This window comes from Micropterus dolomieu, linkage group LG05, assembly GCF_021292245.1.
Source record: "Micropterus dolomieu isolate WLL.071019.BEF.003 ecotype Adirondacks linkage group LG05, ASM2129224v1, whole genome shotgun sequence".
Taxonomy (NCBI): Eukaryota; Metazoa; Chordata; class Actinopteri; order Centrarchiformes; family Centrarchidae; genus Micropterus; species Micropterus dolomieu.
Genome location: NC_060154.1, coordinates 29,978,072 through 29,997,585, shown reverse-complemented (window position 1 = coordinate 29,997,585; position 19,514 = coordinate 29,978,072). Strand labels below are relative to the sequence as shown.

The following is a 19,514-nucleotide window of genomic DNA, read 5'->3' as shown; positions in this document are numbered from 1 at the left end:
AAAGGCAGATCATTGAGACATTTTAATCGTTCACAATCAAATATCGTAATATCGCCCACCCCTAAGGTCAGGCTTGTGGCAACAGTGAATGGTTGGAGGCCCTGATTTCCACTCCATCTCTTTCTTGGCTCCAGTGCCAGTTGGGACACCCATCCTAGCTAAACCTGAGTGTTTTGAAGCTTTCAACCAGTTGGTCGAATCTGATACACCTCCAAAGTATTGGAATAGAATCATAACTATGTTGACAACCACCAGCTGCCTGACTATCAGTTTCTTCTTCACGGCTGTACTCCTACACACAGAAAATCTTACGAGAAACCTTATTTCAGCCACTTGTATCGACATTTAGACTAATTCATTTAGTCACTACACAGAGGGTCATAAAAAGAATCAATGTGAAAACAGAGAAGGCCATCACATTGAGTGGCTTGTTCCCTGGTGGCAAAACTATTTTCATGTCCTATGAATCAAAATAGACACATGGGACATTTAATGTGTTTGATGAACTTGATGATGGAATATGCACTTTTAATGAAGTTCCTGACCCTTACCATTAAACATTTTACACATATAAACTTGACTTTACATATAAATATTTGACATTTCCCTAATATAAATTGAATTGGAGGTGTAACCTACTGAAAGTCCTCGCTTTCGTCTTCTCCCTGCTGCAACCATAATCTACACTGACACTAGTGCTTGATCGAGGCCTAAGTACCCCTAGAACAGTCCCAGACACCTATCAAATATCAAACATCAAGCACAAGCACTATCTTACCTAAGGGGTGCTAGAAACAAGTAAGGGTATTGGTCAGTGTTTCACCAAATCAACAGAAAAAGATTTCTTAAGAAACTCTATTATATACATATAATATATATATGTATATATGTAAATATATATATGTTTTGAGCAAGAGTTAATTCTTAACCTTGGAAACAGTAGTTTCAGGATAAAAATCTTAGGTCAAGATCCATTTAGTAAGTGGACATAACATAATCCCTTGATTATTTCTGACTTCTCCCGCATTCTTTATAGGTACCTCCTGGCAGGGTTGGGACTATTTGTCCTTGGTCTCCTGATTGGCTGGTTCACTCACACACCTACCATCAAACCACCGGTTCTTCTGCTTGACAGCTCAGACCTGCTGGAGAAGCTGCTTAGAGGAATCACAGCCGACAAGATAGATGCTCTTCAGAGGTAAGATCCTAACTACACATGAAAAAACACATTTTACTGAAAGAATAGCATTTTAGTCGTCAACAAAAGTGGAAACAAAGGCAGCAAGAGGTGTGCGACATTGTGTAGATCCACCCACCCAGTAACCCTTTTCAACTCAAGCTCAGGTGCTGAGTGGTTGCAGTCTTGTTAAATAGAAAACACAAGCACAAAACAAGGCTTACATCTGTAGGATGTAGTAACTTTCTGTATGGATGTATTCTGCAAACATTATTTGTATTGTTACTTTGTTCATGTGTCTGGTGGTAGAAAGGTGACAGAAGAAGTGGAAGCAGAGTGAGCATCTAGACGACACACTGTTGTATATTTTCAAACGCATAAATCAGCTAAAATTGAGTGAGTAAAACAAGTTGAATATACTGATTATTTTCTTAGCATATTTTCTAAGCCATTGCTTAGAAGTGTATACTTTTTTTGTTTTTATTTAAAAAGTACTTTGTTATCTTCAAGTTAATGTTTTTTTCCTCGACTATATTTGGTAGATTTTGGAATGTTCCTGTTGGCAGTAAGTTGACTCACACTTATGTTTTTTATTAATTAGTGATATACAATATGCAAAAGGCTTTATCCATAACCGCAGACCTTTCCTAGTTCTAACCAGGTAGTTTTGATCCCCCAAAACCAAACCAACCATGACAACAATCTTTCAACCAAGTACTCTATTTAACCATAAACAGGATCTTTCTTGTAGTTACAGTTGCCTAATCCTCACCAAACCTTAATAATAAAGACGTGTCATAATGACTTCGGCCGCTTGATGGCTTTGTCACATGTAAAGTAACGTAAACATATGACGTTTTGGGGCAGTTGAAGAAATGACTGACACTTAGGTCTTCCAGGGAGGACAGTCTCAGCATTCTATTATGGTTTCTTGGAACTATGACCTCAATCTTTTCCTAACGTAAACCAAGTAGATTTAGCTGAAACTCAACCAAATCCTGCTTATAGAAACAATGTTTCCAACTTCAGCACGGGAGACCGCTGTTTACATCTTGTCTCTTACCAACAATCAAACCTGGCTTCTTATAATCTTGACGTCTAAACTTCCAGATTTGATAAAAAAAATCTGCAGTTTGTGTGCTGACCGCAACCAGCAGTTCACATTAATACACATACGCTATGTAAATTAATTTTTGTAATCATGACTGTGATATTTCCCTAACCGAAACCCATATATTGTAGTTTCCTACACCTAACCAAACTTTAAACGTACAGACAGTGGGGTGGCGATGGTACAATGGATAAGAAACATGCCTTTGACCTGGGTTCAATTCCCACTGTGAAACATCCACCAATGTGTCCCTGAGCAAAACACTTAACCTCTCGGTGCTTCAGAGGCGTGCGACATCTGACATATATAGCAAATGTAGCTAAATGTAATGTAAGTCGAAATACCTAGCTCAGCCAGCCATTGTTTACAGTGTCCAACGTTGACAGTGGAGACCCAACTGGATCCCGTTGCCTACCAACATTGTTGGTTTAAATAATCATGACCACAATCTCTTTTAAACCTACTCTAAATCTACTCTACTCTTTTAAATACAACCAAACCTAACCAAACCTCAACCACAGAGGTGTCAGATCAAAAAAGTCATACTGACGTTTCTTTCACAGCAATAATTTTAATCACTTACAATGTTATACTTTCAATCAAGGGGTGGCAGATCAGAAATGTGTCATTCATGTGACCGGCGTGCTTCTGCATTGTGTTGGGAAAGACGCACCTCCATGTTAATTCTACTGCCTGCTCTAGCTCCTCTCACACAGGGGAACTGCACAAAAAGTGCAAAATATTAACCATGGGATGCAACAAAATAAGGCTGCAACTAACGACTATTTTGATAGTCGATTAATCTATCGATTATTGAAACGAATAATCGACTATTCGGATTATGAATGGCAAAATGACACAATGCCTCATTTAGCTATTAGCCTTTAAATTAAACCGGAGGTTGTTTAAGGCATGTGCTAATTAACAGTCAATAAAATAAATACTGCATTCAAAAATGCATCTTTTAATGTTTCTGCTGCAGCAACAGACAGTTGATCTGCTGTTTAGTGACGGAGCAGCTTTCACGCCAGCACTGCAACCCCCCGGGACAAACTGACACTGTATACAAAGAAAGGAATAACATCATGCATTACATTTGCCAAATTTACAAGAGGGGATCAATAATAATTAATTTTGTAGTAGACAGCGTTTCACAACAAATATAGTTTGCCCTAACTCAACAACTCACAAAACTCTGTGATTTTTTTTAAGGGAGTTTGGGCCGGATTACCCGCCGCCTCATGCACAGACAGGAGAACTGTTTTCACTCGGCAGCAACACGTTCTCCAGCTGGGAATGTCGTCGTGAGCGATGCTTCATTTATGATTGTAAAGTCGGGGCACATCTGGAATGTGAACGCGGCCATTGTGTATCATAATTATGTACTACTCTCAGCGCCATTACTGCAACAATCAATCAAATTGACCAACTGTATAGAAAACGTTTCAGCTCATAACGTGAAGTAACGCGGCTTTAACGTGAAGCTAGCTCACTAACTAGCTTACTGAGACGAGTCTTCATCATCCACAGAGACACGACGTTACGCGCCTCCTCTTCAGATGCTCCGGTGTTTCCAGGAGAGCTCAGTTTTGCTGCAGTTCACAACCTTTCTGGCTGAGTGAAGAGTGAAATGCTGCCACACTCTAGATGTTTTAGGTTGTGAAGGTTTTACTGCAGCTCTGATGTTGTTTTATTAACTGTAACGTTACTGTTCACATGACTTTACTCTGTTAAGCTGACGGTGTCGCTACGGCCTGATGACGTCATGAACGATAAATTTTTGTCGACTACGTCGATTAGTTGTTGCACCCTTAAAACAAAATATACAGTAAGACATACCTGACAAAGGGATAGGGAAACAGAGGCCCTATATTAATTCTACTGCCAGCTACAGCTCCTACACAAATAAAATACAAAACATACACAAAACAGAAATTAGCTTATTTTGCGTCAACTTTAGGCTAGCAGTGCCTGTTCATTGAAATTGGTATATTCACAGATGACAGACATAATATTGTAGGAAACAAAAATACTAACAAAAGATAAGAAAAATATTAGGATGGATTAGAATAAAAAGGAAGTTATAGTTGGGAACACAGAAGTAGAAATGAAGGTGTAGGGGCTTTGAACTTCAACATATATGCATTCTGGAGTTTGGAGGTCCTCCCTGTCAAAAATAAACTACAAATGACCCCATTGCAGTCATATTTGTTGTTTTGGAAGGCTGGCAATTGGCCTGTTACAATCACATATTTTGTGGTTTATATGCACATTTGTGAAGTTGTTGAAACAGAGAAAAGTGAGAAAGAGAATACTAGTGAAAGGCACTAAAATAGGGATAGAGAATAGAGGATAGAGAAAGACAAATGTGAGAAGAAAAGAGGATTTATGAAGGAGTTGTGAGAACAGCAAAGTAATTCTATTATGATGGAGTTCAGTTGTTGTTCAAAGGAGGTGACAGAGAGGTAGGAAAACAGAGAAGACCACAGTTTGATGCACCCTAAGTCTAAGATCACCATAATCAAACGTTTGATCTTTTTAAATCCAAAGAGGAAGGGAAAGATTTAGAGATAATAGAGAGAAAGTAGAAATGAGAAATAAAGGGTCTCCACCAGGTAGCAAAACTTTTTTTTACGGATACAAACCTCCGTCAACCCAAACGCTCCCTTCTCCAAGCCAAAGGATCACGGGATGCCTGCGTGTATGTGTCTCTGAGAGATAACTGGCTTTGCCACTGAACTGAGACAATCATGTCACCATGGTTTCCCTCTCTGAATTTTTTGCACTTTTCATTATTTATTTTCTCACATTTATATTTCAAGGTGCCAAAAATACCCCTACCCACCCATCCATAACCACCAAAGACCCACACATAATCCATCTCAATCATCTATGAGGGTGATGGAGTATTTTTTTCAGGTTGATGGATGACAGTGAGACAGTTACAGATTAAATTAAATGGTCATTTTCACCACCTACTAGTCCTCAGTTAATTAATATATCCTTGATCTGTGGATCAAGGAGAGCGTCTTTATCAATTGTCAAGATGGAAAAGCAAAAACAAATGAAGGATGGTGCGGAGAAGTTGTAGGCAAAAGAAATGGCCATGGCCACTGCCAGGCACAGGAGAGCAGGCGTGTGACAGGGAAGCCAAATAACAGAGTGATCAGAAGAGTATAGCTGAAGTGGTAAGCAGGTCGTAGCATGTAGGGAAACAACAGGGAACCAGGGAGGTAGTGTGTGTGTGTGTGTGTGTGTGTGTGTGTTGCATGTCAACATGGTTGTGATGAATGATGATAATTAATATATCCGTTAAATAATATATCCTTGACCTCTGTATACTGTTTCTGTCAGAGACCAGCATGAATTGTAACAACATTGACATATACAGCCCCACATTATTGATGACCCTTGTACTGTGGTGGCCTGTGTTTGACATTCATTGTACAATATGTCACAATTTCACAAAGTGGAGAATTAAATCAGCTAATTAGAGTTGAGATCCAACAGACACATCAAGTCAAGCACCAATTAAGTCATGTTATGATTTTGGTCATTGGAAACGCTGCATTTTAAGTAAATCTATTAATATCATATGATTAGAATTAAACAGTCAAGTCTCCAAGCATTAAAATCACATGCAACTAATGGTCAGAATAGTGAGTTGCATTGAGTAGCGTCATTTAGCAGTACTTTATGCGTCTGTTCTATATTTACCGTGCATTGCGAGCAAATCTAGCAAGAAAGCACACTGATTATCTATTATAAACAATATAAATTACATATTCTGATAAATGATGAAATATGTGTCCCATGCTTGCCAATCCTTTTGATTTATCTGTCCCTGTCACCGCTGTTCTGCTGGAGTTTCAATTCCCCCGATTTTCCCCCCACATGATGAAATCTGAAATCTGCCCATTCATTATAATTATTATCGCTTCTGCTTGGAATTGTGTTTTTTTAAATTACATACTTATTCCACATATTTGTCAGTTGTGTCTAAACAGACAGCAAGACAGATGAGCAGACACACACACACACAGGCAGGACAGAAGCTCCCACCCCGCAGATCATCATACTAGGCGATCCTTTTGACTTCATTGTTGTAGAAGAAGGGACGCCCTGCTTATCCAGGAACGCATAAAGAGCTTAGCGTTATAAATTCATGAGGTTATTATACAGATCAGCTCTTTGTGTGATTAGAAAAGAGCAGAGGAGCAGAATCACTAGAAATGCGCATCTGATTGTGAACAGCCAGGCTACTGCTCGTGTGATAATCCACACTGCGCTAGGATACTGGCTTTATATGAGAATTTAAGATATACATGAGTCTAATATTTGCCACGTGCACAACTTACAAATAAAAGCCGGTTGTTAATTTAGGATGGTAAAAAAAAAATCACTGAGTAGGATGGGATAACTAAATTTAGGATAATGTATATTTCCACTGTACTAATTCCATCAGTACAACAAAAGAGTCATGTTATACTCATATAAATTTTAATAATTAACATCAATCATTCCTTCATTGCTCCTACTTCGTCAGCAGAACTCTATACTACTCTATACTACTATGAATAAAGACTAACAGGTAGAGACTCTTATATCATGGGGGACTTCTGTGTGATCACTTTGTCACAACCTTTTTAATAGAAGTAGTAACTGTCAAAATAAAAAAACTGACAACATGGAAGTTTTAACTGCTTTGGACCGTCTGATTGATTAATCAATCCACATATGTGTTACCATATATATATATATATATATATATATATATATATATATATGAAGGCAGAAGTGTTGAGTTTGATTCATTACAGCTTATCATTATTTGAGGAGAAAGGCAAAGTGGAAACCATGACTTGAATGTTTTTGTTTTTTTTATGGAATTGGTGCTGTGGAAATTAATCAGTTCAAAAGGTAAACATGGTGGAGGTATTGAGTTAGCATTAACTGCCTATATGGATTATACGTTAATTCTGGTCACTGAAGTCTTCACTGTTTTATCAATCGTCTCTGGTGTCAATGAAAACAAACAGCAGGTTATGCACATTATGAGTTCAGACTACAACAGGACCTTTTATGTCATGCCTGGCCTCTTGCACAGCAGTATAAATTGGGGGAATTGGTTGGAGTGAAAAATTGATTATGGTTTTACTTACGTTTTAATTAAGAAATACACGGTATACGACACAAGTCACACATTTCAACCTGGTTAAATTTATTCTGTAATGAAGAAATTCCTGCATGGTGACAATGTGTGTGCATGATACCAAGGTTACCAAATGAATGAGATGAAATGTTTGAGATCTGCAAAAACAGAAGACCAATTGAGTTAATTAGTTAGGTTTAACTCCTGGATTCATGTTTGAGTCAAATGTACTATTTGCTATGTCAGGGTGTTTTCACATCTAACCTGTTTTTTTTTTAGTTCAAATGTATTTTGGTGTGTTTGTCTGGTTAACATTACGTATCGAGTCTAGTAAATGGGGACTAGTTAATGCTGCGCAGGAACTGGAGACACGGGTGTCTGTGGACAGTGCGCGTGCATGCGTCAGTAGCAGTATCGTACACAAGGCATGTAATGCATATGTCTCTCTGCTTAAAACCTGAGAGTATGCGTGCCGACTGGTCACTACACATTACAGTTAGTGCAAAATTGAATAGCTAATTTTAGCTATATGTTCTTTGTGTGTGCATATATAATATACATATATATATATATAAAAGTCACTTTTTGTGAACCAACCAATCACAGTCTGGATGGGGCGGGATATTAAAAAAGGTTGACGTGCTACAGCAAACTTTACAAATGTTGAACTTGTTGTTCTCTATACATGGTTTTTATTATTGATAAGTTTGTGATAAGTACTTTGCATAAACAAATGAGAGACTAATCACCATGTGGAGCATTTTTCTTGCACAATAATTTAATGACTGAAAACAACACATAGAAATGAAACTGATGTTTTGTCCAACTGGATTTTATATTATAACAATGGTAAGCAATATAGTAGCCTGTACTACGATCTGAATTTATAATAAATACACTAACATTAGTCCTAATGGAACCTCAACCACAGTGATGTAACATCAGAAAACGGTTTTATTTGTGAAACAATTAAATTGTTGAATCTCAACTAATAAACTATCTGTAGGCAGACTATCCAAATAAAGTGTAACCTGTAAATTTATTTTGTTTATGAAATGGTCAGAAATAACAAGAAAATGCATAGATTTGGGTCATAAGGTAACTCATTGCCTTTACTGTATACGCCCCGATCATGCTTATTGTCGCACGAAATCAACCCCCAAAAGCCCATTCTGAGCCAGGAAAAACCCTGGGGTTGGCTCTTTTATTTAGCCAAATAGACATGTTCCTTTTTATACACACCTATAGATTTTCCTTCAGCCTGACAATTATATTATTTACTTTATGGGGCACAGAAAACTAAGAAATAAAGCTGCCTTAGTTACTTTATATTGAGTCTGGGAGAACAGAAGCAAAAGTGAGAGCAAGACAGTGGCAGACAAAGTCAAAAAGATGCATAAAAGCAGCTATGAAGACTGAGAAAGACCTAAGAGAAATAGAAACTAAGGAGATGGTGACAGTGAAGCAGCATATTTTAACAGCGTCGCATGACTATACTGGGGAAATATCTCAGCGTGAATAAATTGCTATTTGGTTTGTGGGGTTCTCATTACGTGATTGATAAAATGATTGTCATTTGTGCCTTAGTAGCTACATATTCAATGAATAACAATCAACATGCGTTTTGTTTGGAATATCATGGTCTTTAGCGCAGATAAATAACTTCTGCTTATGTTTTATTATTTTACATTTCCCACTCTTCCTCGTTTCTCAGCCAAAAGGACTCCAATGTTTTTTCCCTTACTAGAGGTGTCAAGGCAAAACATAGCAGACTTTTTCCCCAACTCGTCACTGTAGAAACTTTATGCTTCCAATTCTTTTTCAATTTACACTTCAAAGAGGTGTGTAAGTATGCAGAGCTACTTTGAGAGAAACTGGATTAGGTTCAAATCCCTAGAAGATGGTTTCCCACTGCTAGTATCTTGGCCCGTCTAATACTTATCTCTCCAGCTAATTATACTACTGTAATAAATTCACTAGTACAGTTACAGGGAAGTGCGTCCGAGCATTTTGTCGTTTTTGTTTTTCTGCATCTAGTCCCAGACATATCTCAAATGTGAACAAATGCATTTAGTTTGACTGTTTTTTTAGGGGCTAATCCTGGAGATGCCGTTTTTTAGCTCAAGGCTATAATTGGTACTGATTCTGGCTGGATGATGACTTGGGGTGATGGATCTTTATCTAGCTGATATGGCTTTATCTGGATGATATATATCTTGCTGTGCTGGCACTACGACAACGAGCGTCATGGATCTCTATCTTATGTTTGGAGTCTTGCTGTGCATTCTTTGTTTGTTCCTTGAGTTTCTGTTTATAAGAAGCCATATAATTTTGGCTACAAAAGTAGCACAATGTGGACCTCGTGACCAATTATGAGATGTATTATGTAGCTAAATGTTAGCTATAGCTATTGCTTAAGGCTCGTGCAAACTACACGACTTTCAGCGTCGGCCGATGGCCGTGCCGTTCACACTGCACAACTTGCCCTCTTGTGATGGGAATCTTGAAGTTGTTGTGGCGTTCACACTATGTGACTGATCGGTGACAGGGGGTCACACACTACACGAGCTGACAGCGGCTCTGCCACCCGAAAGCTGGTCTCCAAACCACGTTTTGTCAAGAAAACACACGGGAAATATGAAACGGGAAATGATGCGAACCTACACACGAAACAGCTGTTGTTTGTTATTATAAAGATAGCAATTATAAAGACAAAGAATTTGGGTGAACGAATATCCATTCGTTCACCCAAATTCTGCACATGGCTGGAGGGGGGTAAAAAGTGTTTTGTGGTGAAAAAGTAGCTGCCTCTTCTTCCAGCTTCCTGCTCTCATTGGCTGGATGTGGATGTCGAGTTGGTCGACTCCTCCAGATATTTGGCATGCTAGATATCTGGCAGACGTCGGCGATGTGTCAGGAATGTGTTGGGGAGCCGTTTTGACTGGCGACCGCCAATCAATCGCTGATTTATCCCTGATAAGCCTGATGGTCGGCCTTAAAATGGTGTAGTGTGAACTAGGCTTTACTTGCTAACTATTTTGTGTATTTAGAGTGACATTGTTTCCCTCAACAATGTATTTCAGTAGGACTGGTAACTTTACTTGCACGAGTTTCATACATGTTACATTGAGATTGGCACACTACATATAGTTTGTCATAGTTTGTCACACCAAATCAAATCAACACTGAGCTTTATCATGGGCACTTGGTGCCAGTCATTAAATTAAAATCGTTTTCAACAATTCTGCCTTTCTGCCCTTCTAATAGCGCTGGATTGGTAATCTGACATACAGGGCATTTTCCAGGTGGGCCGATGCACCTTGGTGCCGATATAATTTTAATTTGTAATATTAAGAGTAAATGTATTGCGACAATCCCATAAAGCAAGAGAAGCGTCCCGTTGGTTCATTTTCTATAATGACACGAGGCTGGCCTAATCACATCTCTAACTGGGTTTCTCCTGTCAGATGGCTCAGAGAGCCAAACATCTGTGCATCAAGGAGAGCGTCTTTGTCAATTGTCAAGATGGATAAGCAAAGACCCACACATAATCCATCTCAATCATCTGTGAGGGTGATGGAGTATTTTTTTCAGGTTGATGGATGACAGTGAGACAGTTCCAGATTAAATTAAATGGTCATTTTCACCACCTACTAGTCCTCAGTTAATTAATATATCCTTGATCTGTGGATCAAGGAGAGCGTCTTTATCAATTGTCAAGATGGAAAAGCAAAAACAAATGAAGGATGGTGCGGAGAAGTTGTAGGCAAAAGAAATGGCCATGGCCACTGCCAGGCACAGGAGAGCAGGCGTGTGACAGGGAAGCCAAATAAGAGTGATCAGAAGAGTATAGCTGAAGTGGTAAGCAGGTCGTAGCATGTAGGGAAACAACAGGGAAGCAGGGAAGTAGTGTGTGTGTGTGTGTGTGTGTGTTGCATGTCAACATGGTTGTGATGAATGATGATAAATTCTATTAATGACAATGATAATAAGAACACAATTGTGACTATCACCCTATAAGTGAGACTGTCAGCTAATGCTGGTGCTCACTCACATAACATAAGTCGTTGTTTCTGTAGCCTAGTATAGTTCCATAATGCTGTCACAATTTCGGCAGACTATTAAAACTTGAACCTTAGAGTTGGCTCAGCAGTGAGTGTGCTAGGTCCATATTGTGTCATTATATTAATAAAATGATTAAGCTTTTTGTGTGAAAAGGCCATAAAATAGATTACATACAGCTTACTGTGATAAAATATATGCCTGCTCATTTATTAGCCTAGTACAGGGAAAAAACAGCCTTGTAGTTGTTTGGGGGACTAGTACAGTACGCAAGGATGGTGTAATGGTGAGTGGGCTGATTTTTTTTGTCTTACCAAATTGAACTGCCATTCTTGTCATAACTTAGCTTGATCCCTCACTGTTTAACATTTTTTCCCAACAAACAGCTTGAAAAGAAAATATCAATCTATCTTTCTATGTAAATATCTAGATAGATAGCAGTGATTCAGTAAGCTTGCTAAGTTTTAAGATGGTTTCTTTGCAGATAGTGCTTAGACATTGCAGCTAAATAGATAAATCGGTTTTAATGCTGACTGTTTTTCTTTATTTTTGGGGGAGATTTAACCAAATATTGGGGGTCTCTGCCCCTTCATTAAGACAAACCTCAGAAGGGTCTATTTTTAAAGTTCATTTGCATATTTAAAGGTGATGAGCAACAATGGAGTACAACTTTCAGGGGACATGAAACAGCTAATATATATCTTGCTGGTTACAAAGTGGCAAGGGGGCTAGCATTTATACCGGCTCCACTGGCTTTACCCCTCTGCTTCATATTTGAAAAGCCTCAACTATGTTTTTAAAACCAGTAAACATAACTATTCAATATGCATTATATGAATAATTATCAATCCAACATTAAATGCCTTAAACAAAAAAATAGTGTTTGGAGAATCTTTTGGAACTACTCACTACTGTGTAGGAAAGGTCAGATAGGTCAGTGCTGTTGCAGTGTTGGAAGGTTACAATATGTACGGAGCTATCAAAGCTGTACCAGCTGTGCATAAAGTACCCATGATTTTTGGAAAACTTGACTGTGTGTTCTGCCTGTTCGGCCTAAACAGGCGTAAAATAAAGACTGAAAATTAACACAAAAAGTGGCATAGAGTCAAAAAACAGACACTGATATATGTTTATGAAAATGGCAGAGATTCTTGCTCCTAGTTATAGTTCTCTGGTCTATAGTTCTCCCCACCAAAAGAATGAATAACTGAACATAGCATGGCCTGGAGCCTCAAAACAGAAAATTGTTTATTCCATTCAGCTTATGCTCTCTAGCTGAATTCAGCACTAATTGACTTTGTCCAGTTAAAAGTGAAAGACTGCTATTTATTCTGACATTTGAAAGACTTTCAGATGAGCTGAACACTTTGTGGAGCTCATTAAAAGAGAAATTTTTGTGCAAGAGAACAAGAGTACCTGGAAACTGTGCTGAAAGTGGGCCGGATGTGGGAATGCTCGGTTACTAGAGCAACACGTCCTCATACCCAAATGACAAAATAGTTTAAAGTTATGTTATGCCCAGACAAAACAGGTAGCTTTAGCCTAAGTCTTTTAGGCTTATATCATATATTTAGTCAATAAGTAACTAACATACAGCTTTACATATTTCAGAACCTTTTACAGGGTTCTTGTTTTAAAATGTGGCAGATGGAAACTAAGAAAAGAGACACCTGCTTTTGTTATCTTCTCTGTAGAATCACAAGTGTTTTAAAAATTACTGCAAATGTCAATGTTAAATCTGCCACCGTTACCACTCTAAACTGCATATGTGCAGTGTGAGAATGGAAAGCATAGTAACAGTTACTAAGACGGGAGAGGCTTAGCATGATTTTAATCAGTCTTTTCAAGCACAACAGCTTGTTTTTCAGGAAATGTCCCTTTGACAACATCCTCTGCCCATCCACATTGAGTCCAAAGAAAGCAAACACAATGCAAGTTTAAAAGATAAAGTAATAGACTAGAGACAAGACAGTTAACTCAACTATGCCGCTTGCGTAAGTTTTTAACAAGTGTTAAAAGAAGTGAAAATAACGTAAGATAGGGCACAACGTAAGAGCATGCTGAAGGAGATAGGAATGTAAAGAATTAAATAAAATTGTCAAAAGTAAATGCAAAGTGCTTGGATATCCCAATAAGCACTGCTCCATTCACTGGGAGGCTAGTGAAGTACAAAACTTTGAAAGACCTACAGACTTCAGCTACTGAGATTGAATATGTATCTGTCAACCACGTGTATATATCTGCATAAAACTGGGCTATGGGAGTGTGGCCACAAAGGCGGCATTATCTAAGAAGGGCCATATCAAATGACTGGCAGTTTTCCAGAGAGGAATTAAGTTAAATCCAAGATGCTGGACAAGGTTTTGAAATCACAAGTCAAAGAAGTATGTGTTACAAACATTTCTTCCTCAAGAATATCAATGTCACAGTAAGGTGAAATATGGTCGCTGAAGCATCATGATTTGGTTAAGAGGGGCTATGATGTGTTGTTATGGAGCAAACTCATGGAAGCCACCACAAGAGAACCACAGTCTTTCAGCAGGACAATGATTCTCCGATTAAGCATAAAATCATTTGCTTTCTTGACTGATCTACATCGGCTTTGTCACACCGAGTGTATACCACTAACAACTCACGGTGTATTCCTTCATTCCCTTATGGTGAACTTAGTGTACATTTTCATCTTATATGACTTGTCTCATTCTGTGGAAAGAAATGACTCTCCGCAGCTTTGTTAGCAAACTGCAAGTTTTCATGTACGTCATTCTTGAGTCTTGCACATAGTTATGGTATGGCAGGCAATACAGTGACCTAAAAGGCACAAGCTGTTTCAACAACTCGACCTTTATCTCAAGATATGTAGGAGGATTCTCAGAAAAGCAGACCATAAATGACACAGCATGCTCCTGTACACTTTTAACCATAACAGTTCTAAGCAGGAATACAGTCTGCCCTGTAGACGTTTTTAACTGACATGCGCCCGATGTTGACTGGGATTGGCTCCAGCCCCCCGCGACCGGTTGACGATGGATGGATGTTGTTGTTGATGTTCTTACTTGTCTGTGTATATACACATGTGAATGAAAGGCGAAATGGAAGACAACCACTGTTTCTTCTAATGTTAGAACTGTTTCTTAGAATAGTATTGCGGCTATAACACAATGCTATACGTTTATTTTCATATCATGACTCTTTGTAGATCATATTCTCAATATTATTTAATGGAGAGCAGGTCAGACGGTGTTGCAGTGGCTGCAAATGGTTGGTATAATAAAAGATACATTAATTCAATAATTGATTCATTAATAGGAATACATGAAATGATGATCAAGTAGACAGGTGGTGGAGGTGGGGTTGGGGTTAATAAGGGGTGTTGTGAGGGAGACTGAATTATGGGTGGCTGGCAGTCCCCTAGCACAAGTCTCCAGTGATAGAAAGACTCAATGTGGTCTTAAAAATCCACATTTCTTTTGGAATGTCCGTGCCTTAGGCCCCACCTAGACCTTCAAAATGGGCATGGCTGGTTGAAGGTGACATCCTGCTGTTTTGCATCAAAAAGCCGCAAGGTGTGTCTCCTGCAGCTCCGAACAGTGTTCTAGGATGATCCATCAGTCTCCAGGCTCTCTTCACATCACTGCAGCTCATTTCACTGATTACTTCCTCTTCTCATTAAAGTAGTGATAATCAGTGAGATCTGCAGTGACTCTATGGCCATGATAGCTCAGGCACTTTTCTACATCAGCCATTTGTGGATGAATTAAGGCCTTCCTTGTTATTTTGTTACCCCCTCTATGTTGTATATATGTGTGTGTGTGTGTGTGTTAGCGACCACATGTCCTTTAGAATTGTATATTAGAATCCTTCAATGAGGGTTGAATGAAAGTCTCCCAAACACAGTGATCAAGATGTTGAACATAGTAACCCTCACACATGTATAGTTTATTGCAAGCTGTTTGCACTGAATTACATGTACAGTACAGGTGCTCTTTTTATTGTGTCATCTCCCCTGCAGAGGTGATCTAAGTGTTCCAGATTAAGTTTAGTACGTTAAAGGGGAACTGATTTTACATATCAAAGTCTATTTGCAGGTCTTTGAGAGTACTACAGCATATGGGAAAAAAGAAGCTGTGTGAAGTTAAAGATGAGAGAAATCCAACACATAATTCTCCAAAAATGGAAGTATACAATGTTTTATAATCCTGTCCTCCAAACAGCTTTTCTTTTGCTCTCTTTTATTCCTCTCACCCCAGGAGGTAGAGTTTCAGTTAACCTGAGTAGCTATTAGCAGAGTTTACTAGCCAAATTAAGCATTATGAATAAAAACGTTGATTAACTTAACTAAACTTAAACATTCTTTAATTTGCTTACAGTTAGATATTGACACACCTCACTTCTCTAGGATTCTCTTTACCTTGGTTACATATCGCACTGTGCATGTGCATACATGCACAGAGACTGGTTTGTATGGGTGTGGTATGTGAACCTGACACACGGCCCTTGACAAAATAACATTGTGACAATATGACAGCAATATCAGTAACACTGTGTCTTGGTGTTCTCAATAACATCAGACTGGGAATAGCAATATGATGGGGAATAGATGAATACAAATCTACCACATAATACATGAGACAGCATCTGAAATTATGCAATTTACAGCAGTTACATTTACATTTTTCTAATGTTCACTGTCCCAGTGTTTGCTGTTGAAATATAGAGGAGGCATATTTTATTCTCATGAAGAAGATTTCTTGCTGATATAAAGCGATTGGGGGGGGGGGAGCAGAGAGGAGGCGTATACTCAGAGAGGGGAAGGAGAGAAACAAATTAAGATGGAAAGGGTGAGCAGGAGTCAGGGAGTGAATACAAATAGAGAGATAGAGAGAAGAGAGCATCTTAGGCCATGATACACAAGCACTGTGTTGATGCAGTGTAAACTGGCAGTGTTTGCTGCGACAGTAAGAGGACCTGGTGACGAGAATGATAAATTATGTGGTTGATTAAAACTTTTGTGACACAAAGGTTTCTGTCTGTCGTTCTGGACAGTTTTTTTTGTCAACCCACTATGTTTATGGGATAAAGTTTACTGTCACCTAAAAGCAAAATATTTTTGCAGAATGGTTAGTCGTATACATAGATTAGACTTTCATCTAAACTCTATGTACAGATCCATGTATAATCTTTTCACAGACGAACAGTTGATTACGGTACACCTCCGTGTTATCCGTTATCCATTCACTGATGAAGACTGAGCGATATTATTGAAAGGTACAGAAAAACTTATATGTAGTAAAGTTGGAACAATGGTTCTCAGAGGTGGAAAGTAACGAAGTACAAATACTTTGTTACAGTACTTAAGTAGTTTTTTTCCTGTATTTCTACTTTACTTGAGTAGTTTTAGTTGTTGCAACTTTTTACTTTCACTTTGCTACATTGCTAAACCAAATAACGACTTTCACTCCGTTAGATTCTGTACTGCTCCTTCTTACATGGTTATTAGCATGCAGCGTGCCAGTGTGGAGCAGCATTGAAAAACAAATGTAAAACTGATAAAGCCAACTCGGTTCGAATCAACTTCAGCCAGCTGATGTGACACCGGCATACGCAGTGATAATAATCAAGTCGCTCTCACACAGACCTGGTGGGCCCAGCCTCACTCTCGTGTCAAAGGTGAAAGCGAGTGTTAATGTGTAGCATACAACTTTGATGAGAGGATGAAGAGGGACTATCCTTCTAGGCACGTGTCAGGTACATGTGTGTTCTCTCCTCTCAATGTCAGATGTTGCTTTTTGTAAGATCAGTAGATTTGAATGTGTAGTACTTTTTGCTTGAGTATTTTAAGTATCCTTTTTTACTTCTACTTGAGTAGGTTTATACTGGATGACTTTTTTACTTTTACTTGAGTAACATTTTTCGTGTGGTATCTGTACTTTTAATTAAGAAGGAAAATTGAGTACTTCTTCCACCACTGATGGTTCTTCGAGGACACATCTTCTGCCGTGTTCAAGCCTATGGCCTTGTTTACACCTGTCATTAACATGTGTCTTGGGTGATCACAAGTGGACAACTCTAATTATGTCACTTCGTACTTGGCATTAGAATGACTCATGTTAATGCCAGGCGTAAACAGCCTTTGAATGTGTCAATGATGATACAGGCAGCAGATGTGAGCAACTACGAATGCTGTCTCATATGTTGGCTATTTATTTGTGTAGGCTCTTCTCTAGCATCTGTATGATCCCTGCATATTTGCGTGGCCAAGCAATTGGTAGAAACCACTCAAACTTATTGTCTTGTTGGAGAAAAAAGTTTCCATACTACATCAGTGGTTTGCTGATGAAACAGTGGACTACAAGGAATAAATCTTCTGAGGGAAACAAGTCTTGGTCAAAATTCATGGAAAGACAGGCCATCTGCATAGTGTAAAATATGGGTTGTGTATCCCAGCATGAACAGAGAAGAAGGAGCTAGCAGGAATACATAAGAGACTGAGCGAGTGTGTTGATAGGGTGTTTGCTGACCGTGCATGTGTACTGCTCAGTCAAGGCTGGGCTTCATTACGAGGATATGCATTCCAAGTGCTGTGGTTACAGCACAATGGGTACCAGTGTATGTGTTGGTGTTTTTATGTGTGTATGTATGTGGTCATCTACTTTATCTTGATTGTTGATGAAGTGATTGTTGAAGTTGATTTCCGATTTTGTTTAAATCAATATGGATGGGAGCAGCACAGTAATATTTTTTACTCAGATAGGAACCCTTTTATCCTGTTAACAATTCCCTCCTTGCCTGTCTCTTGCACACCAAACGCACTTGGCATTTTAAGTCCTTTAATGGGTGAATCAGCAGACTAAGCTTCAAGCCAAAATCTTCAACATAACTTGATCATATACAAAAATCAAAGACAGTGCCTTGACAGATCTGCCTAAACATCTTTGAACCTGTCAACCTTTGGTATTAAATTTTTCCTAAATGTTGTACTTTACACAGCCTGCATTTTGATGGGAATGTGATGGGATAGAAACATCTTCATCCTGATCAGAAAACCTCATTGGTATGCTTTGAAACATCATTGCCACAGATGGAAACTTCATTGCTGCATTGCTGGACCATTTGTTTTGGGGTAGACCTGTCAGATTGATAATAATATCAGTGTTTCCCACACATAGGCTTTACTTGGGCGGGCCGCTCATACATTAACGGCCGCCCAAGTATATTTGGCGACCCAGAGAAACGCTGAGAGATATGCTCTCTATTACTTTAAAAGATGCAGACATGGTGGATATTTTACAAGCACGGACCAGGTAAAGCAACAGTGAACACACCCGTGCAAATGTAACTGTGTACATCGTTGGTTTCGGTTTCGATTGGCTTCCTCATTAATAAGCCTCCTCCGCGCACCTGCGGCTGAAAACAGAATCGCAGGTGGAAATCGCAAGTGGTGTGTCAATTCGGCCACTTTATAAAACATTGCACACTGCTGATGGAGAAAGTCAACAGGTCTGACAAATACAGGGAGAGAGAAAAAGAAAGAGGTAGGGCAAGCCGCTGTGTTTGCAGCAGAGGTGTGTGTGCGTGCTTGTGTGGGAATATTAGGCATAATATGAAGGCAAAGAGAGCAGATTCAAGTAGGCTAGTGAGTGGACACTAAAATAAAGGTGGGCAATTAGAATGGTTAAACAAGAAATAACATAAGCTACTAGAAATAGAAATATTCTTTGGGAAACCCTGAATATATATAAATAAATTGTGTTTACAGGACGACAGTGCATTGGGTAAGGTTTTGTCACTTGTACAGGTTTGCTATGGTTATAATAATTATAGGCCTAATAATAATAAATATAAAGCATCTGGCCCAGTTGGCAGGCCTGAGATGGGCTGACCAACTCGATGAGGTGACTTGAATTAGGACATTCAGTTAAAATTAAACACCTCATCAGATTGAGAGCAATATAATCTGATTGTCAGTTAGTTATTTTGTCTGAACAGAAAACCATAATCTTTTCTTCTTC

At 38.8% G+C, this 19,514-nt stretch overlaps 1 protein-coding gene across 6 annotated transcripts in view; it reads left to right on the top strand.

Annotated features, from left to right (window-relative positions):
* The window catches only part of LOC123971735 (inactive N-acetylated-alpha-linked acidic dipeptidase-like protein 2), a 580,586-nt gene that overhangs the window by 207,478 nt on the left and 353,594 nt on the right, over positions 1-19,514 (top strand). For all 6 annotated transcript variants that reach the window (XM_046050743.1, XM_046050744.1, XM_046050745.1 and 3 more), the window contains one exon: positions 1,037-1,198. In XM_046050743.1, the coding sequence (XP_045906699.1) occupies positions 1,037-1,198 (162 nt within the window). The remainder of the gene's footprint in view (positions 1-1,036; positions 1,199-19,514) is intronic.